Below are 24009 nucleotides of genomic sequence, written 5' to 3' on the forward strand. Positions count from 1 at the left end.
AGTGTGGTATTGGTGCAAGCTGGACAAGTGGGCTCCAAGGGATAGAAAGGAGACTCAGACCTCATATACATGGGCACTTCATCTATGGCAGAGGGGGCGCTGGAGAGCCATGGGGGCAGGACAGCCTTGCAGGGTCATTGGATGGAGATCCAGATGGACAAAAATGAACCTTGACCTCACTCTGCCACCATGCCCCAACACAGATTCCAGGCAAATCTTGGTGGGAAAGGTGGAACAATAAACTTTATGCATTCCCTCTGCTTTATCAGAGCCATTTTGCTTCTAGGCATCACTGTTGTCTTGGTCTTTGTTTCATGATCAAAACCTCTATTTTACTTAGTTTTAACCTTTGTTTGCCTTCATGTAAAATAACACAACCTAATTGTTTTATGTTTGTGTTGAAATTTCAAATTACTTCAAGTTTTTGTTCTTCAATTTAAGACTTTTGATTCATTTTCATATGTTATTATTCTACCGATTTTATTCATTTCACTTCCTAAAATGTGCTTAACCACTTTCATTTTTCCCTTTTTGTCAACTGTTCACACATGTTAGCACATCCAGATCATTTGTGTAATCAGTATACACCTATTTCATAAGGATAGTCAAAAGGAAGAAACATATGTAATGGAGGGACATTAGGGAAGGCTTTTGCCAGTAACTTAAATCCTCAGTCAGAATGAGAGATTCGTACAATTTGAAAATAAATGTGCACTCCTTCCACTTTCCATAATTCCTTGAAAACGTGGCCTAAATAAGTAGTGATGTGTGGGTGATTATATTTCAATGGAGAGAGAAAGAAAGAGAAGAAAAGAGAAAGACACAGAGATAATTAGTTTCTGTGTCTGTGTATCTAAGAGATACAGACTGATGTAAGAAAGAAGAGCAAAATGTTAAGGTTGGTTGGCTCACGGCAGAAAGATGAGGTAGCCCAGCAAAGCAGTAAAGAAGAGGTTACTGAAAAACTCTAGGGAGACTCCCTGAAACTATTGCTACAGAATAAAAGACGAAATTCTCCTGATTATTGTGAATACAAAATTGCATGCAGGATTGTATAAAGACAATGCAAGGTTGGGCTGCCAGAATGAGCCAATAGTGGGTGATGTGCTTCCCCCTGCAGAGAGTCTATGAATGGACATGCAGTCAGGGAGGTTTCACATCATCAAGATTCCTATCCCAGAAAAGCAGATGTTCATAGCTCTGGGAATGGAATGCGACCCTTGTGGAGAGCCTATAAACAGACGCATGGGGGGCGCCTGTCCATATGGATAAGATAGGGCTATAAACGTCCTCATCTTGCTGCAGCTTTTCTAGGCCTCTTTAGGGTTAAGGCATATCCCCTTCTGAGAAATTCTGGTCTAACCGGTTGTCTAACTTCACGTCCTGTTTCTATGAATTGTTTGTAACCAGCTTTTGCTGCAACTGCTACTGCTGATTAATATCTTTCTAATCATAGGTTATGGAAAGATGGTGTGCCTGCTTTAAGGCTCTGTTAGAAATTCTGGATGCACACACTATACTGTAAATTCTTATCTCTGTATACTGTACTTCTGCATGCAGATGTTATGTTAAAGAACTACTTAATCCCCATGTGACCATCTCACCTCATAATCAAATGACCCTAAATCCCTCACTAACCTACCCCTGCCCTCGCTAAACTTAATAATAAATGCTGGCATATCCAGTGCATTGTTGGCACCACGGGACCAGAAGGTGGTGACCCCGCTGGACCTAGCTTTCACTATCTTGTGTGTGTTTGTTATTTCTCGACCTGCCGATCCGCCTGGGAACAAAGAGAGAGTACCATTGCATTGTGGGCTGCTGGCCAGATCCCGCAATAAAAAACTATACTGAATGGGCTTAACTTGGCTTTCACCAAACTGCTTCTGAAGGCCAGAGAGGCCCAGGTGGAAAGAAACAGGTGGAGGAAGATGGAACTGCAAGCAGAATTGCAAGATAACCTCGTGAGGATAAATGGCCTTATAGAAAAGGGCAAAAGACGGCTGTGGGAGGGCCCTTTGTACAGCCAGTTAGAATTTGGAAAGAATAAGTCTAGTTGGATGATGAATGAGGCTGATGGGATTGCTGAAAAACAGAAGGCAGTGATGATCTGTGGTCTCAGGGCTCTCTATGTATGTGAGAGAGAGACAAAGAAGGGAATGGGACTGAGTTGAGACAAAAGACATCAACTTTTGTACTAAGTGGGTCCCTGAGTGACTCCAAAAAACACTAGGATCTCAGATTCAGGTGGAAAGCTTACCACATGGGCAAGGACTTGCATGGGCAAGCCCATCACAAGGGACCAGTGTTCCAACCTATTGCAGCATCTATGGGGACCTAAATGTCTCTCCTGGTGGCCAGGCTCAAAGGAAGGGTGGGGGGATCTGGGAACAGAAGAGTGCTGCTTTCAGGGTATATGCTTCCACCAAGGATCCAGCCCCATTAGAAGATCAGGCCAGCTTGAGCAAGGGACAAGCACATATGTACACAAGTACACACTACTGATGTGGCTTTTTACCAAGCTGTACACATCAAGGTAATTCAAATGTAGCCCCATTGGTTGGGTCCACTGGCATGACCTCACATGGACACAAAGAGTGAGGAGGAGCCAGGGTTTTCTTGGCGCCTGAATCTTAGGACCCAACACTTACCTTTCCACGTTCTCATGTTGTCTAAACCAGAGAGAGAGATTCTTCTTGGAACCAGAGTGCATTCTGGCTTCTTGCTGCCACTGTGTGTACTCCACTCCTCTTGGCGCCGTTCAGACAGATGGCTTGGCTTAGGGGGGCGGGGAGGTGGAGTGTTGGACATAATGTCTAGTTCTTTTGCTCCACAGGGTAAGGAACCTTGATTTTTATCTACCTGAATGGTGGAACTTAAGGAACTTTCCAGCAATGGTGAAGAAGACAAGTGGTCCCTGGGTGGCCCATTGATTTCTCTACTCCAGATCAGGGCAGGCTGAGGCCTCGAGGATGGCACCTCCTGAGCTCCATTGCCATGGCACGAGGGGTGGACCAAATGACTGGACGGGAGCGGCTGCAGGCAGTCAACAAAAACGTCATCAAATGAAGCCTGTTCCAATGAACGGTCTGAGTTTGACCAGCTATCACATCTGGTGGGTAGACTGGGGAAGAAAAGCAGGTAAGTTGGACTAAAATGCAGCCATCCGCCTACCACAAAACCAACACTGGCCTCATTCCCATCCCCCCAGTACCACCTTGCTTGCTACTTGCACAGCCACATTCCCTCTACAACACTCAGTTACACCAACCCCTTGGTGTGGCAAAAGAAAAATGGTTTGTTGATTTTTTCATCCTCTAAGCATCAGATACACATGAAAATGCAAGGCTAGAAATGAAACCACAATGCTGAAATGCATGACTCATTCTGTTTAGTATACTACATGCTTCATCTTTCACAGTGGTTCATAGCAATCTGTTCCTGCCTTGACATTGGCAGGAAGAGAGATGAGAGCAGACACACCCACTAGAAAATGCTACCACTGAATGGACTAATTTGGTGAAGCACACTGAACACATCTCAGCTACAGACTCTGCAAGAGGAGGCAGTGTGACTCTAGAGAGCATGCTAGCAGGCCCAGCTCAGACAGAGTCCTGGGCATAAACATACCTGGTATGGTGCAGTCTTCCAGTCTCACAGTTGGACAAAACCAGATAATCTGGAAGGAAGAGAAGCTCTGACTCACTTCTTGTTTCCTCAGTGGCTACAGCATTAGTGTTTGGGTCATCTCTTGGCAAGGAGGAGCTGGCAGCATGGGCGGTATGAAGGGAGCTGGCAGAGGATGGCTGCAGGGAGGAGGGTGTGTAAGAGAGGCTCTCCATGGAATCTGCTGGAGAAATCATTTCCCAGGTTAATGTTTAAGAATGGCTATAACACGCACTCAAAATTTCTCAAACAGCATCAAAGAAGCCAAACAGAAGATGCAAATCACAGCTGGTGTTTGTACTGATGGAGGAGACCATTTCCCTAAGCTGTAAACAATGTCTGGGAAAGAAGGCCAATGTTTCAAGAGCAAAGTGTTGAATCAATTAAGAGTAAAAAACCCAGCATTCTTGGCCTAAAACTCTGCAGTTAGTCTACACACAGCTTCTTTATGGCCCTCAGCAGCAGCCCTGCATCATTGTTTTTTCACTCAACAAACATACATATATATATGTATGTATAACAAGTCCATGCATATAATTATATATGTACTTGTGCATATATGTATGTGTATCTATACATGTTTATATCGGTATATGTCTATATAGAATACCTATCACATCTACCATGTACCCGGAATGCCACTAACCCTCACAATACAGACAAGACAAAGATCCTGCCCTTATCGAAGTTTAGATTCTAGCAGAGAAGACAGACAAATAACACATAAAGAAAGAATCCTGTTCATCACTGTTATAAGTAAAGGGAAGGAAAGAAACACTGTGCTGTGGTGGCTGGAAAAGCACATTCCTTTTTCTCAAGGAGCATAACATCCTCCCTATCACCTGAAAACATGGCCCTTAAGATGAATTTGAATCAGGAACCAATGAGAACTTCAGATCAGAAACAGCTAATGAAAAGCCTGCTTTTATTTCCCCTTTGAACCAAGTTAATAGTCCAGGATTCCTGAGTCAGGATGAGCCAGAACTGCCTGAGTTCAAGTCCAGGCTCTACTACATAGCCATTACTACATGGCCTGCCTTCTCCAAGTTTCCTTTTCTATAAAGTGGAGATAATAATCACACATAGGCCATAGAACTGCTGTGGGGATGAGACAAGTTACTATACAAAAGCATTTCAACAGAGCTCCTGGCCAGGGTACACACACAATGTGTTGACTACTATATGGTTGCCGGAGACAGAACCAAACACTCTGTGAAAAGTCACAAGAAAGCCCTTTGGGTGTAATTCTCAGATGAAGAGGACCCTGCTCTTACGTGGTTCTAAAAACTGAGGGGGGCTACAGAGAATGGAAAGGGTCACAGGTGAGTTTTCTGGCTTCCTCCAACTTCACGCCGGGGCAGGCTCTCCGGTTTTGGCCTGGTGCCTTACTCATTCCTGTTGCTCTTGGGTTATTGGGAAACATATTATGTACATATGTTTTAGGATAACTCCTGGATAAGGAAAGAAACAGAGGAGACATATAACACAGTATATGACGATATACCTATTTAGGGCTGAAGGTGTGGAATAGGGTGGTAAACAGCCAGCAGCAAGGCTGGAGAAGTTGGTCAGGGAGGCTCTGCTTGATTTGCATAATGTCAGACTCTAGCCAGAACCTACTTAATGCGACTTTCCAATTAAGTTTTGTCCATTGTACCAAGGATAAAGAACTTGCCGTCACTTCATTTCCTTTTATTTGAGTGCTCTCAATGCTCAGCAATATTACCGAATAGCCTCACTTAATACGCTTCCCTGGTTCACGAAACGAAAAGGAATGTGTTCTCAGGAAGCACACTCTCTTGTGCCTGTCCTGGAGGGAGATATAACTCTGACTCTCCATTGCCACCTAGTGTTAGAGTGTGGATATTTCAGTGGCAGATGGTGGAAACCATACAGTAACCCTTAAAATGTTGAAGCAAGTATAGATCACAGGATTTAGGGGCCAAGTTTTGTCTACTAGACCAAGAGGCTAAAAGAAATCAGATTCAAAATCTCATATTTTGAGGAAAAGGGCATGTTGCAATAATGTCAGGGGCTCAAAAACAAAATCCATGAAGGGAAGTGAATTGTAACCCTAGGTTACAATATACCTGGTAAATTACATAGGAAGAGTTGTGTGTATGTGTGTGCGTGTGTGCGTGTGGCAGAGAGAGAGAGAGTTTGGGGTACTCTTCATGGGTCAATTGCTCCCACTGTTCAGAAATGGCCCAGAGCAAACTTACAACTAATTTCCTCTGCAGAGAACTTGAGACATTTGGAGGTATCAGGAAATCTTTCTTGCCTACGGTAAGTAGCCAAGTTCTCTCTTTCTACCATTTAGTGATGAACAACTCAATAGGCACCAGAAATACTGGAGTTCCACAATATTTTGAAGTGTGGTAATATTTGATATTTCTAGAAAGTCATGAGTGTCAGCATCATGGGAAGACATCCTCATCCACATTTGACTTTCACTGTGGTTGAATGAGAGCAAAGACATGAAGGGGTTTTAAAGCCTACAATGCTCAGTGTGTGTATGGACTCTGCCTTCCCACATTTGGACTGAGTAAAAGAGGGCAATTTCCAGTACCGTATTTGGTAGGGACAGTTCTGACATAAATTAGCCTGCCAAAACACCCTCGAGGAGGCAGGCTTGGCATCTTGAACTGTTTTTCTGCAGTAGCCCTCCAGTCCTGGGATACCCCTTAGCACATGGGAGCCCCAACTCCGCTCTTACCTGTGCCATCCTCCAGGTGGCCAAGGTTGCAGACCTGACTGATGCTGTGCACCCACACCTGCATTTCTTGCTCAGTTTTGGCCACCAGGTAGAATGTACGGGAAGTAGTCTTGACAATGAACACGAAATTATTCTGAAATTCCTTCCGAACAAAGCCGGGGCCCACATGCTTCCACACTGCACACTCGCTGAGGTCTATTACCCGGATAGGCTTGCTGGAGTGCTTGTTCCTGTAGTACTCCAAGACATCGGGGTTGCCGCTCATGCGGCCTCGCCGGAGGACAAACCAGCGCTTGCGCCAGGCCTGCAGAAAGGCAATTCAATAAGGAGTTACTGGACCAATTTCTCTTGCTTCTCAGGCTATGCCAAGAACCCATGTCATGACAAGGACAGCAGGAAGGAAGCAAATCAGCCATTCTAATGATGAAACGCTTTGTATTACAGGACTAGTGCCCATCTTCAAGTCTACTTTATTGGATGATTTTAAGGACAGGTCAGGATATGAGAGTCTAGTAATGGGATTCACACCCACAGTTTGAAGGACCAGAATTATACAATCATTGAAATTGATGCAGCAAAGGAATGTAGTACAAATTTAACATATGCTTAAGCTTTAAAAGAATCTTAGCAATAAAGAACTAGAAGGAAGCTTTCTTACTATTATCTATCTATCTCAGTTCAAGAGCCAATATCATACATTAAAATCAGATGCAAATCACAAGTGCTCACCACTGCCCCAGTATCTTCTAACATTGTTATTTAAGTTCTACACAACTGGCCAAGAAGGAAAATCATACACATTGGAGAGGAGGAGAGAGGATTGCCAGTGTCTAAAGGTGACAAATTGTCTTCCATAAAACTCCCAATGATGATTAAAACACTAATAGAATTCTCAGAGAATTAACTAGCCTGGTTAGTTACAATTCCTATGTAAGAGACCCTAAGTGCTTTACTATAATCCATTTAATCCCTAAAACTATACTATGGGAGGGGTAACTATTACTATCTCCATCTTATGTCTGATAAAATTGAGATTCAGAGAGATTAAGTAATGTGCCCAAGGTCACATAGCTAAACAGCTGTAGGAATGAATTGGGATGTAGGAATGTAGGTTGGGATAGAAGGATCGGTAATGGATGTGAAGTCAAAAAAAAAAAAAAAAATAGAGAGAGGAAGTGTATTCAGCTCTTCAGAAACATCTGACTGTAAAGGGGGAAGCTCTGGGGTCAAGGGAGTTTTTAAAGATGGGAGACTCTTAAGCATTCCCCCCTAAGTCACAGTGTTTCTCAACAAGGGATGGTCTAATTCCTCTCTGGAGCGTCTGAAAATATGTGGGTTTTGCTTGTTATAAAGGCTGGAGATGGGGTGGGGGGTGAGGCATGGCAGGATTGGCCTCAAGCTATCAGTGCCTCCGTTTTGAAACACTGTAAAAACTAAAAGGAACTTTCGTTAATGGAATAGGAATCTTGGAAAGAGCCAAGCCTGGAGGTCAGATGAACAGGTAAAGCTCAGTCAATGCTCAGAAAAGAAAAGAGAATGATATTCCACAGAAGCCAGTGCCAAGATACGACAGGTCTCTTTTGTGCCACTGAGAACTACTGAGGATGACCTAGGGCTCCTTGGCTCCCCACTCACCATTGACCTAGAATGTTTGATGTAGACAGTACCATCTTGGCTCAGTACAAAGAAAGGGTGCAGATCTCTGGCCTGGGGAAAGAGGTATTTTCAATTGACCAAAGCCCTAAGGAGTCCCCTGGATCTGTAAACTTCCCTGCCCTCTCATGGATCCAGGGGGAAGGAAATGTTTGAGTTCCTTGTCTTCTTACATTTAGGTGCCCTTTGTTCATCAAAGGGCCAGACAGGCCAGCCTGCATGGATAGCGTATGCTTCCTTTCTGCGGTAGGGAACTATGGCATGAGCCCCAGTTGGGAATTGAGCACAGAGAAGGATGACAGGCTGACCGCAGGGCTCTCTTCCATTGGAGACACTCAATGTTGCATAGGAGAGATTTATAGCTCTGTGGTTTTCTCTCCCATGCAGTAGCATGTGTGACAGCAGGAAGTGTCGGGTTCTGCCAGGAGGTACAGCGACCCCTGGGACAGGAAGTCTTTCGTATCTCTAGCTTCATTTATGTGTAATACTTTTTAAGCCCACCAGCTTTGACCAAGAGGCCAGGGAAAAAGGAAAAGACACTATTTGGAGTATTCTCAGCTCCCTCCCTGCTCAGAGAACATGAATCTGAGATGTCAGAGAATCCAAAGAAGCACTGACCTCCAATTATGCCTTAGAATAAAAAGCCCTTCCAGGACTGTGGCAAGGGGCAGCAAGCAGAAGGAAGGCAGTCACTCCGTGTCAGGTTGGGGCAGGTGAACCCTGGTTTGCTCCTGCCTTTACAGACAGTATATAGCTTTGAGAAGAGGTCTGGCCATGAGTCAAAAAAGGAGACAAACTCAGGAGACAAACAACGTGGTGTGATTAAGTCCACGTTTTTAAGACAGGAAAAATAACAGCATGTTTGTATGCTCGTGGGGGTGACCCAAGAGGGAGAGAAAAATTGATTCAATGAATTCCTGTTGCAAAAACATGGCATTGGATGGGAGTAGAGCCACTAAACATAAGAGAAGTAGCTTGAGTCTTGCTGTGGGGTTTGAAAGTGGGAAACTTGGGCTTCTGGCATCAACTGAGGCAAACAGGAACATAAGACCCAGTTCAGGGAAGGGGCTCAGGGGATAAGAGAATGGCATGTGTGCCTGCTGAGGAAAGCTTTCATGAGGAGGGAGCATGGGGTGCTCCAAACTTTCCAAAAGCCACTTTGGTAGGGGAAATGTAAAGAGGAACTTTGTTGCACTTCCCAAAAATGATTCTAAAAGAGGAAGTCAAATTGAGCACACAAACAAGTTTCACATTAACTGCTCTTAGTGTTATGGAGACAATAGGTTTCTTATCTTTTAATAACAATATTGGAAGAGAAGTAACACCAAGAGTTTATTTATTGAGTGCCTACTCTGCACTATGCATCCTGCTAGACAATGAAGATAGAAAAGGAGATTAGAGCTGGTCTCTAAAAAGACCTCACTCTCTAGCTGGGATAGGGAGAAGGGTAGAATTATGATATGAGTAGATTTCAACTCAGGATAGTGAGCGGTCTAGCAGAAGAGTGAACCAGAAGTGGTGGGAGTGCAATGGAAAGAGTGACATGAAGAAGTTTGGGCTTTATTCATTCATTCAACAATTACCTATTGATAGCCTACTAATATGCTGGACACTGTGCAGACACCGGGGAAGATGAAGTAAGCAAGCCACAGGCCCTGCCACTCACAGTCTCATGGGCAACAAGGGAGTGAGCAGACGGATAAACAGACAATTGCAATCAGTGAGATAAGTGCTACGATAAGGCAAAACCAAGATGCTATGGGAACAAACAAAAGAGACATCTCTGTCAGATCAGTTGTCTGGGGAGGCTTCCGGGAAGAAGTGGTGACTAAGCTGAGGCTAAAGTGGGGCAGGAGGAAGCAGCATGCACAAAGGCATTAAGGTGGAAAGGCTGAAAACTTTGCGTAAGTAGTTCAGCAGGGCTGGAAGGCAGGCATGAAGGTGGAAAGGAAAAAGAACAGTCACACAGTAACTTAAATAGGATGTAGCGTAGTCTTGATGCTAAATCATGCAAAATTGCCAGTGTGTCATCCCTTAGGTTTTTAAATCTCTACATAAGAGTTGTGATTATGCAAAAACAGAAGTGGGTGTTCTTGGAGCTCTTTGCTAAGTAGGTAAAACCAGAGGCCACATACAGTTCTGTTCCACCAGGCTTACAGGCTTCTGGAAAATGAAAGACATGTGACAAAGCCCCTGAAAGCAGTCAGTCTGCCAGCACCAAAGCGAAGCTTTTTACAATGAAACAAAGCCACAAGGAATGGCGAGGGCCATCTCAAAAGGACTTAGGGGCTAACCTGAAGAGGTTACCACTGGCCATATATGAAAGAATTTTTGCTTTCATAAATACGGTCATATGCTGCATGACATTATAGTAACAATGAACCACATATACAATGGTGGTCCAGTAAGATTTTTTTTCAATCCTCCGAGACATCTGAATCCCATAAAATTTAATACCATATTTTTATTGTACCTTTTCTATGTTTAGATACACAAATACCTACCATTGTGTTACAATTGCCTATGGTATTCAATGCAGTACCATGGTGTACAGGTTTGTAGCCCAGAAGCAATAGACTATACCATATAGCCTAGGTGTGTAGTAAGCTACGTTTGTGTAAGTACACCCTGTGATATTTGCAAACTGACTAAATCGCCTAATGACACATTTCTCAGAACATATCCCTGTCATTGAATGATGCATGATTGTATAATAACTATAGTGGCTTGCAATCCACCAAATACACTTAAATCCATGAGTTTATTGTGATATTAGAAAAAGAATTTGTCATCTTCAGAGGATGTAAGGGAACTACTTCATTTCCTTGAAAACTAGTTAAGTAAAGGGAAGAATCAAGCATTATCCAACCTTTGCTATGTGAGCTGTCCCACTTGGGTAGATGAAGGGAATGTTTCTTTATGAATGTATTCTGATTAGTAATGGAAAAACAAATGACAGAATTAGAATATCCCCACTTTGCTAGCCCCAATGAATTAATAGGTATAGCTATTAAGCATCAACAGCTGCTAACTTGGGAATAGAAACAATCAGACATTTTGTGCCTTTGATAGCCTGATATGAGGGTACAATCAGCAAAGAAAAGCACAGGAAAAGAAGCAATCAATAAAATGAAAAGGCAACCTATATACTAGGAAAAATATTTGCAAACTACATTAAAGGGTTAATATTCAAAATTTATAAAGAACTCTTACAACTCAATTGCAGAAAAAGAAACAATTAAAAAATGGGTGAAGGATCTGAAGGAAGTGAAATCACCATCTCATAAAGATATCTGCACTCCCATGATCAGCACAGCATTAATTTACAATGGCCAAGATATGGAAACATCCTAGGTGTCTGTTGACAGATAAGTGGATAAAGATACTGTGGTATGTGCATCGCATCACACTATGAAATATTATTCATCCTTAATAAGGAAGGAGATCCTGCCATTTGCAAAAATATAGATGGATCTACAGGACATTATGGTAAGTGGAGCAGGACAGACACAGCAAGACAAATACTGAATGATCTATCTTGTATGTGGGGGGGAAAGGTCAAATGTACTGTGGTATATTTATAAATATAAAAAAATAAAACTGGTTACCAGAGATAGGATGGGAGGAAATGGGAAGATGTAGGTCAAAGGATACAGAGTAACAAATATTTAAGAGGAGCAAGTCTAAAGATCCAATGTACAGCATGAGGGCTGCAGCTAATGCAATTGTGTTAGGGATTTCTGTGAAATAAGTACATTTTTGCTGCTATTGACACACAAAAATAAACATGTGAGATTATATGTTAATTTACTTCACTATAGTAACCATTACTATCCATAGGTATCCTATAAGGTCATGTTGTAAACTCCAAATTATATACAATAAAATTTATTTTTAAAAAGAAAGAAAAATAAAGGGACAGAGGAGAGATCTATGGATTAGATGATACTTAAAAGACACATCAAAATTTTTAAGTGTGCCTAGCAGATACTCATTTGAGTGATGAAAACATTAAAAATGCAAAGAAGATATTTCTGTACATGTCAGGATAGTGCTTATTTATGGGGAGAAGAAGGAGGAGGTTATGATCGACAAGGACACATGGAGGGACTTCTGTTGTGGGTGGCAAAGTTCTACTTTTCAATACATTTCTTTTATGTGATTTTCAATATTTGTTTTGTTTGTTTGTTTGTTTGTTTTTTCTTTTTTTGAAATGGAGTTTTTTGCTCTTGTCACCCAGGCTGCAGTGCAATGGTGTGATCTCGGCTCACCTCCCAGCTTCAAGCGATTCTCCTGTCTCAGTCTCTCAAGTAGCTGGGATTACAGGCATGCGCCACCATGCCTGGCTAATTTTTTGTACTTTAGTAGAGACGAGGTTTTGCCATGTTGGTCAGGCTGGTCTTGAACTCCTGACCTCAGGTGATCCGCCTGCCTTGGCATCCCAAAGTGCTGGGATTACAGGCGTGAGCCACTGTGCCTGGCTTTGTGTTTTCTTTTATGATAAAAAAAATCTTAAAACAATTCCTCTGTACAGGGCACATTTGTGGATTCATTCAATCAATATTTACCGAGTGTCTACTATGTGCCAGACGCTGTGCATGTAAAGAAAAAGGGTGCTATGTTTATCAGGGAGTTCATAAGCTCACAGAATGAGGAAGGAAAGCAGAGGTTTATGCTCAATGTCCAGCATCAACTACCAGATGTGAGGAGGGGGTGTCAGAGTATAAATAAGAGATAAGTGGAGGGGTCTGAACCTAAGAAGTTCAGAGATGGGTCAGGAAGTAAAGAGTACAAAAGATGATGGTGAACACTTCAGAACAGAGGGTATGAGGATGCTGGGACCTGAGGGCTGCCCTCTCTTCTTACTGAGATGTTTGCATTTTATGGAAACATAAAATTGCAGGATTGCTGGCTTCAAGTAGCTGTGCTGGACTTCACCTTCTCCCCTCAGTCCTTCTCTGCCGGGTAGGTCATGAGCAGCTTGGGAAGCCAAGATGGAAAAGGGTGAGGTCAAGAGTTCAGGATAGACTGTGAAGATAAGCCTGGGTCAAGAGGATCTAGAAAGCAGAATCACTATGCAAACAAGTATCCACAACAGTAACTTAGAGAAATGGAGTACAAAAATGGGCGTGGGGGAGGCACTGAATTGAAAGTCAAGAGACCTGAATTTGAATTCTGATTCTACTTTTGACTTTCTGTGTGACTTTGAGCACACAGTACTTGAGTAACTCAGCTTCTGCAAACCTCAGTCCCGTCACCTGTAAATGGAAATAGTAAACCCTGCCCTGTCACCCTTATGGTATAATTGTAGTGAACCAATGAGAAATAATGGCAAAACATTATCAATGTAAAAGTAACTTATAAAATGACAACGTGGGCTAGGGGCGGTGGCTCACGCCTGTTATCCCAGCACTTTGGGAGGCCGAGGTGGGTGGATCACTTGAAGTTTGGAGTTCAAGACCAGCCTGACCAACATGGTGAAACCCCTTCTCTACTAAAAATACAAAAATTGGCCAGGTGTGGTGACATGCACCTGTAATCCCAACTACTCAGGAGGCTGAGGCAGAATTGCTTGAACCCAGGAGACGGAGGTTGCAGTGAGCCAAGATCGGGCCACTGCACTCCAGCCTGGGCAACAAAGTGAGACTTCATCTCAATAAATAAATAAATAAATAAATAAATAAATAAATAAAATTAAATAAAACAAAATAAAATGACAATGTGACTATTGGCCACCAGGGCTCATGGCGTCACTTGCCCTGGGGACTGCTTCTCCCCATACTATAAAATGATGAGCTCTGAGGGCTTTTCCAGCTCTGACCATCAAAAGATCCACTTCCCATCAGCCTTTCCTGCCACAGCCACCAAGCTGACTCATTACCACCGACCAGTATCATCTCTAACAACAAAACCCTGCAATATCCTGTAACCTTGTGTAAAGGTGTTTGTGCTCATTTCTAGTCTCCTCCAGGAAGGTGTGTCTAGGTCACAGGCTTGTTAGTTTTTATAAAATTGTTAGAGAACAGTTTAATCCCATTCTTCTGAGAGTAAAAGCTACACATTGTTCTCATCTTAAAACAATCCAACTTGCTGATTACATAGTTAACAAACATCTCCAAGTTTGTTTCCTAATGGAGTGAACAAAGGTGTGAGTACCTGCAAGGCTGAAGTGGGTCCTATGCAACAGCAAGGTGTCACCCCCCCCACCAAATTCATATGTTAAACTCCTAAGCCCCCAGTATCTCCAAATATAACCTTATATGGAAATAATCTTTAGCAAGTTAAAGTGAGGTCATAATCAAATATGACTGGTGTCTTCGTAAAAAGGGGAAATTGGAACACAGAAATGCATAGAAGGAAGACATTGTGAAAAGACACAGAGAGAAGATGGCCATCTACAAGTCAAGGAGAGAAGCCTGGAACACATCCTTCCCTCACAGCCTTGAGAAGGAACCAAATCTGCTGACAGCTTAATTTCAGACGTCCAGCCTCCAGAACTGTGAGACTATAATACACCTCTCTTGTCTAAGCCACCCAGTCTGTGGTACTTTGTTACAGCAGCCCTAGGAAATGAATACACTCTGCAACCTTTATTATGCATTTGAATCACCTGGAAGGACTTCCACTTCCAGCCACATTAGTGTACTGGACACTGAACTTGCCCCCTACACATAAAACCAACTAGAAAACTAGATCAAATAAATATATGAAATAGACATTAGATGGCAGTCAGTGCAGAGCTGTGGCCTGTATAAAAAGGAAAGCAAAAGAGGTGAGTCCCTGATCACCCTGGCTTTCATCCTGTAAGCACTTTCTCAACCATGGCCATCTCACAGAGTTGAGAAAGCAGAGATTGGAATTCTGGGTGGTTGAGGTGGGTAGAATTTGCAGGACAAAGGACCACAGAGAACACAGCTATGTAGAGAAAGAGCTCTAGAAATCTACATAGGTGTTTCCCCATGAGACTTTGGCTAAATACTAACATTCATGTGTGTAGAGTGAAACCCCATGAGGTGAATCCTAAAACAACTACTGAAGACCCCAAATCTAAACAACTGCCAGAGCTCTGGCTGAGAGATGTTTGAGTGCTTTTTTTTTTTATCAGCCATGATGGAGAGACCTGGAACATTCAGTAGAGACTCAAGAAAGGCCACACCTTAGAAGCAACAGTAAGGCCAAACTAGCCCTAGAGTACAGGCTGCTCTAGATTTGCCCTAAGAAAGCTTAAAAAGAAGGCTTGGAATGATCAAGCTCATCAGCAAGTTACTGAATTGGTGGCCAAAACAAAGTTCAACACTCTAAGGGAAGACAAAAGTAGACACTCAATAATATAATATTTACAATGAAAACATCCAAGAAATTACTAAGTATGCAAAGAAGCATAAAAATATGACTAATAACCAAAGGAAAAAATCAGTCAATAGAAAGAAACCTAGAAATGACAGAGATGATAGAATAAGCAGACAACTTTAAAACAGCTGTTATAAAATTTGAGATGTAAAGGAAAATACGAACATAATGAGAGAAATGGAAGTTACAGACAAGAAAAAAATGGAACATGTGTAGGTAAAAAATATAATATCTGAGCCACACAAAAAATACACTAGATGGGCATAATAACATCTTAGATACTGAAGAAGTGATCAGCAAACCTGAAGCACAGATAGAAAAGCCTGGGAAGACAGGAATAACCAGAATCACCCAGAGAGCTGTTAAAAATGCACATTCCTGGACCTCACTCCAGAGATCCTAATTCACCAGGCCTGACTTGCGGACCTCTGCAGATCACAATGCATAAAACTAAGTGGCCACAGATGAAAACAAAATAAGTGAAAAGGGATATCAAGAGGGTAGAAGGAATTGCACTGTGATCACTAATAGACCGAAGATACAAGAGGAGGTGTACACAAAACCTACTTGAAAGGGAAAAGTATTCTAAATGGTAGTTTGGCTGGATCCTCAGGGTACAGAGGAATAAAAAACAGTTTCATGAAACTAGTTGCTTATACCTCAGGATATATGTATTATCAACAGAAGTGGAATTCGCCTATCTCGAAACCACAGTCTCAAGATGGATCATTTCAGCAGTGAATTCCTCATCTTTTATGGGCTGTGAACCTTTTAGAGAACATGATTAAATACATGAATCTTCTTTTGTCAGAAACATGCATGTGTGTGCCTGTGCATGCACACACACATACACACAAGCTGTTCTGCCTTTCCCCTTAATGAACTACTCATACTCTCCCTTAGAGGCTTCATCCAGTCTCGTTTCCCTTAACTACCATCTATTTGATGATGGTTTACAAAATTATGTTTCCAATCTGGATCTTTCCCATGAACTTCAGACCCATGTAGCCAACCATCTAACTAACTGACATCTCCACTTACACATCTAAGAGGTCTGTCAAACTTAACATGGCCAAAATGCAGCTTTTATTTCATGCCCACTTAACCCACTCCTCTCCCAGCCTCCCAATACCTCCCAATGGTACCACCATCCTTCCATTTTCTAAATACAAAAACTTTGGCGTGATCTTTGCTTCCACTCTCCACTAGTGGTTGACTCTACTTTCAAAACATTCCAAATCAGTCCACTTCTCTCCATGCACCACTCCTGCCCCAAAACCACCCTAGTCCAAGTCACCATTGTCTCTCACCTGGGTAATTGAAATAGCCTCTTGTCTTCCCACATCCACTCTCAATTCCCCCCATAAATTCATTCTTAACAAAGTAGCCAGTAACATTTTAAAATCATAAATCAGATCATGTTGTTCCCTTGGTCAGCACCCTCTAAAGGCTTCCCAATATATTAATAACAAAACCCAAAACCCTTCACATAGACTAGAACGTCTCACCTGAACTGGCTCTGCCTGTCTCTCCCACTTCACATCTCAGCCACTCTCTTGCTCTTCCACACTAGTCTTTTTGCATTCCAGAACATGTAGAATCTTCTCTCCATCTTGGGGGCTTTGCCTTACTTGTTCCTTCTTCATGGAATACTCTGTCACACAGATCTCTGCATGGCTGTCATGCAGATCTCTGCTTCCTGTCATTGAGACCTGAACTTAATTGTCATCTCTCAGAGAGACCCTCTTTGATCATCCATATTGAAATGGCCAGCCTCACTGGCCACACTGGCCAGTCACAGTCATTCTCTGCCTCCACCAGTAGAATGTGAGCTCCTGGACAGTAGAGGCCTTGTCTGTCTTGATCACTGTTTTATCCTCTGGGCCTAGTAGTGCCTGGCACAGGATAGTCGCTCAGTAAATACTTGTTGAATGAATGAATTGTACACGTGATTTCATGATATCACAGACCTAGGTTTAAAACACTACTCTTGAGGAACAAGACTAGTATTGTGGTTTATAGCAAACCTAATTACCAGAATTTACTCATCATATATTTATGTGCTAGGAGCTGGAGATGTAACAGTGAACCAGATAGACATGGTCTCCAAGCTGGAACTTAGGCTGTCAGGCAAGGCGTCATATCAGAGTTTTAACTCAAAACCAACAAATACGCTATCCAGATATTGCAGCATGTTGTTCAGGATTAAACTGAACAACGAACAAGGCTTGGAAGTTTGGACACGTTCCTTCTGCACTCAATTCTACTTGCACAGTAAAATAAACCTGGCTGGGTTACAGCAAGTTTCACTTCTTTGGCTCCAGAATTCACTCCAATAAAATTGAAGTGGCCTGCCTGGATTGTATCCATTGTCAAAAGACACAGAAATGAACTGAGAAACATCCTGAAAGTCTCTGAGGCTGTAAAGAGACACCTCTGATTTAAACTACTTTTCTGGTGAGAGTGATTATTGTCCCTTTGTTTCAGCAGAATTGGCCCTCTGCCCCCTCTGCAGTGGTGAAATCCCAAAGCTATGAAGTCATTTCCTTCACATGTGCACAGGAGGGGTCAGCAACCTGCCTTCAGAGCCAGGCTTTCCAACTCAGGATGAGGAAGGAGAAGCTATATCTATCTGCATTTGGAGCTCTGTGTTTTGATCCTTCAATACTGTTGTCATTTCAGCAATGGCACTTTTTGACTGAACCTGCCAAAAGGAATTGTGTGGGCCTTTTCCCCTCCTGACCCATGGACGTGCTTCATACTGTCCTGGCCAAGAGCGTCTACAGCGCCAGGATTTTGGTGCTCAGATTCTGATTGTTCTGATTGCTTACAGGTGTTGGTCTCCTTCTGCACTGCTTTTTCAGTGGCCTTATTGACCAGGTATAGGAGATGCCTCAGATTAAAAGACAACAAGGAGGAAATAAAAATGTTGCTAAGAACCTACCTGAACCAACTGTGAAAGGCTTTCAAGTTGAATGTAAATTGGTGAGATGTTGGAAATGGAACTAGCTTGGGGAGCAGTTAGAGTTACAGATAGAACACAGAAATCCTGGAAACCAAGCCACACCCAGTGAACAGCAACTGGCTCCAACTTTCCCTGGAACTTTAGCCTGTGCTGACCTAAACTGTATGCTCTGTGAAGGCAAGGACGTTGCCCATCTTGGTCCCTAAAGTACCTCCAACATCTTTAACAGTCTTGGCATACAATACATACTCAATGTGTTGTTGTGGACAGAATGACTGACTAAAGTATGGCTATAAAGGGGCAACACAAGGGATCTTTGTGATGGAACAGTTCAGTATTGGTTTCAGTGGTGGGTACATGACTCTACACAGGTGATGAAATCACACACAGCTACACATGTGCACACATGCACGTGCAAGGGGTGACACCTACAGCTGCTCTTAGAGGGTATCAATGTCATTTGCTGGTTGTGAGACCGCACTAGAATTATGCTAGATGGCGACACTGAGGGAACTGGGGGAAAAGATGCACTGGTCTTCCGGACATTTCGTTACAACTTCCTGTGAATCCAGTGATTTCAAAATAGTAAGTTTACAAAAAGACACTCAATCCAAAGGAAAATTTAAAAGTGCAGAAAAAGAAACCTAGAAAAGATAGGGCAAATAGAAAGCACAATAAGACGCTTGACGTCAATCCAAAGGCACCCATAATTACTTTAAATGCAAATGGACTCAATGCTCTTGTGAAAAGACATTTATCCAATGCCTACTGTGAACCAAGCCCTGTGATGTGTGCAAGGGAAACAGCGATGAATACGACCCAGGCCCTGCTTCTATGACGCTTGGTGCAATGAACCAAGAACTGGGCCAAATGCTGTTAATGAGTGCCACCTGAATGAGTGTGTAACTGCCAGAGGTTTGGAGCGACGGAAGATGAAGCTAGAGATGTGGCCATAGCAGACAAGTTGCAAGGAGAATTAATAGGACCGGGTCACCAAATGCATGTGGGCCACCAGGGAGAGGAAAGGATTCAGACTGAATCACAGGGTTCTGGTTTGCAATTAGCAGATAATACTATTGTGTAGCATGCTATCAAGGCCTCATGGAACAAGGGCAAATGAGCTTTCACTGATGACATTTCTTTCTCCTACAAGTTTTTATCAACTTACATTCCTAATCTTGTGCAGTGGTCAAGGCAGCTACTACCCTAATTTTCCAGAAAAAGAAACTGGTACTTAGACAGATGAAGTGGCTTGCTCACTGAGTAACAGTGAATCTGAACCCATGGCTCCCCCATTCGGTGTTCAACAACATTGTTTCAAATTCTTTGAAATTAAGAGAGAAAACAGAGAGCCACAGTAAGGATAGGGTATGTGGCCATTCAAGTTGGTTGATGACCCTTCAAGATAGCTTAGAACTTTACCAGGCAAGTTTTCAAGCTGGTTGCTCCTGCCACACTCTGCAGTTTGCTGTGGGGGTATCTGGAGGAAAACAGTCATGTGCTAGAGCACTTTGAGCACTGTTCTATCACATGGAACTGTCAAAGTTATTTCCTCTGATTTAGCTCTGTATTGCAAAGTTGGATATTTCTGTCCCTTCATGTGCAAACATTCTTTGGAGTCCAGAAGACACAGAGGAAAAGAAGGAAAGAAGAATAAGACTTGCTCTTGTCTGATTTACTGACTTTTCATTTCCTTTGACACCCTTCCTCACCCCTGCTCCTCTGACTATGGACAACTTTCCCCTATGGTGTTTTTCTTGTTCTTGTGTTGCTATTGACATATACTTAGTAGATTCTAGTTACTGTTTAGAAAACCTAACAACTCAATTACTGACTGCCACTTGCAAGGCCCCTAGGAATCTTGGATGTGGTCCCAGAACATGAAATGAAATAAAGCATTTGGTAACAACTTAGAGATTTTTGGTAACTTCCCAAGACCTGCTCCTCTAAGCTGATCTCCCGTTCTCTGCCCAGTAGCTACACCTTGAACGCGCTCACGAGGCTTGGGGGGTGTTTATATGTTATATGTTGCAAAAGGTAAGCATCATTAAAGAAACAGAAATCTGGTTAATTTTCTATTTTCTGCTGAGCTTTACTCAAGAGGGCCCTTTCCCTCTGCCTTCTACTTCCTTGCCAAGGGGGGGCCACAAAGGTTGGGAATTTCCAGGAGCAGGTTACACACTTCTCCTCTCTGTCCTGGCTCAATGCCACTAGCCCTGGCATTGCTGGTGACCTTTCAGCCTGATGGCCTGTAACCTTCTGCTCCCTGCCAGATAGAGTTGGGACTTGTCCAAGGCATGGAATAACTTCCTGTGATTGTCCTGAAGATGGCCTGGCCCACAGGATCTGCTTCCATAGCTTGTCAACAGAAGCAGAAAAGTCCTGTATCTCTACAGTATGGTGGGCCTTGGAAGGAAGAATCTCGAGGAGAAATGTTCAGCAAATATAAGCATGCCAACAGGGCTGTGTTCAAGTACAGCCACACTACATGACATGGACTTGACCTTCCTCATGTATTGTCAACCAAAGTGCCACTGAATATCCTGGCTAGTTGCTCATTATTTCTTGTGTGGCAGAATCTTTGAGGTCATTAAGACCAGCTAATCAAATTTGCAGGTGTTTACAAACCTGGGAGGGTCACCAATATGTTAAGTCAGGATCAGGATGCAAAATTATGGGTTGAAACAATGGGCCAAAACCAACTGAGGAATAAAGTTATTTTAAACTCTGGTAAGTTCTGTGATACATTAAGTATCTGAGATGCAGTGGAGGTAATCAAATATGGATGGAGGATCAAGGAAGGTACAATATGGAGGAAGTGACGGTGCAGCTGAGCTCACCAGTTGTATGAGACCAATGTGGTTGAGGGGAGGCTCTTCTAAGCAGAGGTACTTGCAAAACATTAAGAATAACTCCAAAGTGTTAGGTATAATTAGTGGTGATGGTTACACAACATCATGAAGGTACAGTAGTTAATGCCACTGAACTGTCCCCTTACACATGGTTAAAATGGTCAATATTATGTTATGTATCTTTTCCCACAAGAAAAGTAATGAAAAATGTTACCCTCACATCCATGGGTGTCCCCTAGGGACATTCCCCATTGCCCAAGCTGAGTGCACAGATGTGGTGGCTCCTGGGATTGTCTCTAAAGGAGTCCATTAACAATGAGAACATATCAGTACCAGAGTCACAGACAAACATGAAGTAACACAGATCCCTCAAAATATGCAATAGCAATATTAATAGCTAACATGTATATCCCAGGAATTATTCTAAATGCTTTAAATTAAATTAAATCATTTGACACTCACACAGACCCCATGTGAGTAAATACTCTTTTTAGGGCATTCTACACGTATGCAGAAACTGAGGCACAGAGAGGTCGAGCAATTTGCCTAAGGGCAAGAGCGAATATGTAGCAGAAGTGGCCATGAAATCAGATCATCTGCTTCAGTCTGGTTCCTAATCGCAGACTATGTGTGATGTCGAGAAGTTGTCATCCACTGACTACAGCTATGTAGGTCAAAGAGCTTAGCACATCAGAAGAGTGAGCAGTGGGTGAGGAGTCAAAGAGGAATCTCATTCCACGTGAAGAAAAGCATGAGCTGAATGACTGAGATTGTGAAAGAGTGTGTATTCAGGTTAAAAAGTCTAGGAGAGGAGAAAAATACAACATCATATTGTAAAAACGAGCTCATAGTCTAGCAAGAGGTCCTCCTATTCTTTTTCCTAAAATACATGAATTTGGAAAGCATTCAGAAAACCTTGTATCTTGTGTTATTGGGCATAATATAATCTGATGTTTAATACTGAAGAAAGTCTTTCTCAAATGTCCCAACAGTGCCTGGTGCCTAACAGGGACTCAGTAAATCTTGTTGAATTAATTAATGAATCTCTGTCTCATCCCACATATAATAAAAATAAATTCTTTCTGGATTAAACGTTTACATTGAAATAAATAAACTGACAGTACTGAAAAAATAGAGGTGGACACTTACATGATACTGGCAGCTGAGAAGGCTTTCTAACCATATATGAATTCCTAAACAGTAGAAATGCTTGAAACACCTAAGTGCTATGTGTGAGTCTAAGGGCGGGAGGGAAGAAAAGAGATGACAGGGGAAGGAGTGAGCCGTTCTAGAATGGGTCCCAGCACCCCAGGGTCGGTGGGAAATCCAGCAGTCAGCTACAGCCCCCAAATGAATTCTTTCAGAGTGGTTCATCACTTCTAAGTACTCCTCTGGCTGGAGGAAGTTGCCAAAACCACCTCCGAGCCCCTGGCCAGCACATAACCTTGAGTCAATAGAAGCTGTTCCATCAGAGACCACAGGGCACCAGTGTTTACTTAAACTCCTGTCTCAGCATGGGAGAAGTTAAGACCCCAGAGGGCATCTGCATGCTGACTTATCCCCAGGTACCTGGAGAGGAAAAGAACATTCTCAATTTCAACTTGGTTTCATTACTTGCTTGGCTCAAAGCACACCAACTAGACGGAAGAACCCTTTATTGTTTACAGTTCCAGACAAACTCTTGGCCTCTTCACTGTTGAACCAAATGCCCTTTCTTTTCTCCCAAGAACACATGTGCAAGTTAGGGTTCCGAAAATGTTTGCTGAATGAATCAGTGAGCACTGGTCCAGAACATGTCAATATGCACACTTGGATACAACACCAACCAGTCTCATTTTCAATTCAATGTATGTTATTTTTTATGTGTCATATCCCTTTGTGAACTGCTGTGAACTGTCTGTGAACTGCTGTTCAGGTATGTTGCCCATTTTCCAATTGTGATGCTGATCTTTTTCTAATAATTGATCAGGATTACTCATAAAGGTGAAGAATATGAACTCTTTGCTTGCCTCGTACGATGTGAAAAACTTTCACATTTTGTCATTTGTCTTATAAGTTGGTATTGTTTTTGAATTACCTAAAACAGTGTTCAGCATATAGGAGACACTCACTAGATTATTTGTTGAAGAACTGACTGAATAAATAAGTGAGCAAAGAGATATGTTTTATTTTCATGTAGCAAAAATCCTTGTCTCTTCCTTTATAGTTTTTCCTCTGCTATCATGTTTAGAAAGGTTTTCCCAACCCCAAGATCAGATTGAGATTCAATTAACATTGTCCCTTCTAGAAATTATATTATTTTGTTTTCTTTACATTTAAATACAACACATCTGGAATTCGTCTCTCATATCTACGCTAAGTGAGATTGATTATAATTTTCTTTTTTGTACTGTAATCTCCTTATGTAATTTGGTATCAGGGTCATACTAATGTCATACAATGAACCAAAGGCGTTTGCATCTTTTTCTGTGCCCAGTTTCAAGAGTATGAGAGTTATATGTTCTTTAAAGCTCAAGAGATCTCAAATCTAAGACTTTCTGAGTTAGTTATCTGTCCTGGAGGTAATTATCTGACAATACTTTTCATCTCTTATATTTACTTACAATGTTGATTAGTCTAACATTTCAGGGGCTAACACTTTGAAGAGTGTACCTTTTTTTTTTTGGCAAGGCGATGTTAGAATTCTCATTTGGTGTGAAAATTTGGGTGGTGTTAAATTAATGTTTAAACCTCAGTTTAACTTCTAATTACACTGTTCTCGTGGCTAAAGACCCTAAACCACTGATTTTTTGTTAGCACTAAAAGCC

The 24009-nt window shown here is 42.3% G+C and overlaps 1 protein-coding gene across 20 annotated transcripts in view; it reads right to left on the reverse strand.

The window, feature by feature from the left end:
• Positions 1 to 24009, reverse strand: part of GAB3 (GRB2 associated binding protein 3) — a 71981-nt gene that overhangs the window by 33980 nt on the left and 13992 nt on the right. For 5 of the 20 annotated variants that reach the window (XR_012430154.1, XR_012430153.1, XR_012430150.1 and 2 more), the window contains exons 2-4: positions 6383 to 6686; positions 3631 to 3847; positions 2652 to 3124 (exon numbers count right to left, since the gene is read on the reverse strand). Coding sequence is in view for 10 of the 20 variants with exons in the window: in XM_074029739.1 (XP_073885840.1) it covers positions 2652 to 3124; positions 3631 to 3847; positions 6383 to 6686 (994 nt within the window). In the remaining 10 variants the exon portion in view is untranslated. Of the gene's footprint in view, positions 1 to 2651; positions 3125 to 3630; positions 3851 to 6382; positions 6687 to 16893; positions 17166 to 24009 lie in introns of those variants that run through there. The other 15 variants (XR_012430152.1, XR_012430151.1, XR_010584368.2 and 12 more) reach the window with 5 other exon arrangements.

Source organism: Macaca fascicularis, chromosome X (genome assembly GCF_037993035.2).
Source record: "Macaca fascicularis isolate 582-1 chromosome X, T2T-MFA8v1.1".
Taxonomy (NCBI): domain Eukaryota; kingdom Metazoa; phylum Chordata; class Mammalia; order Primates; family Cercopithecidae; genus Macaca; species Macaca fascicularis.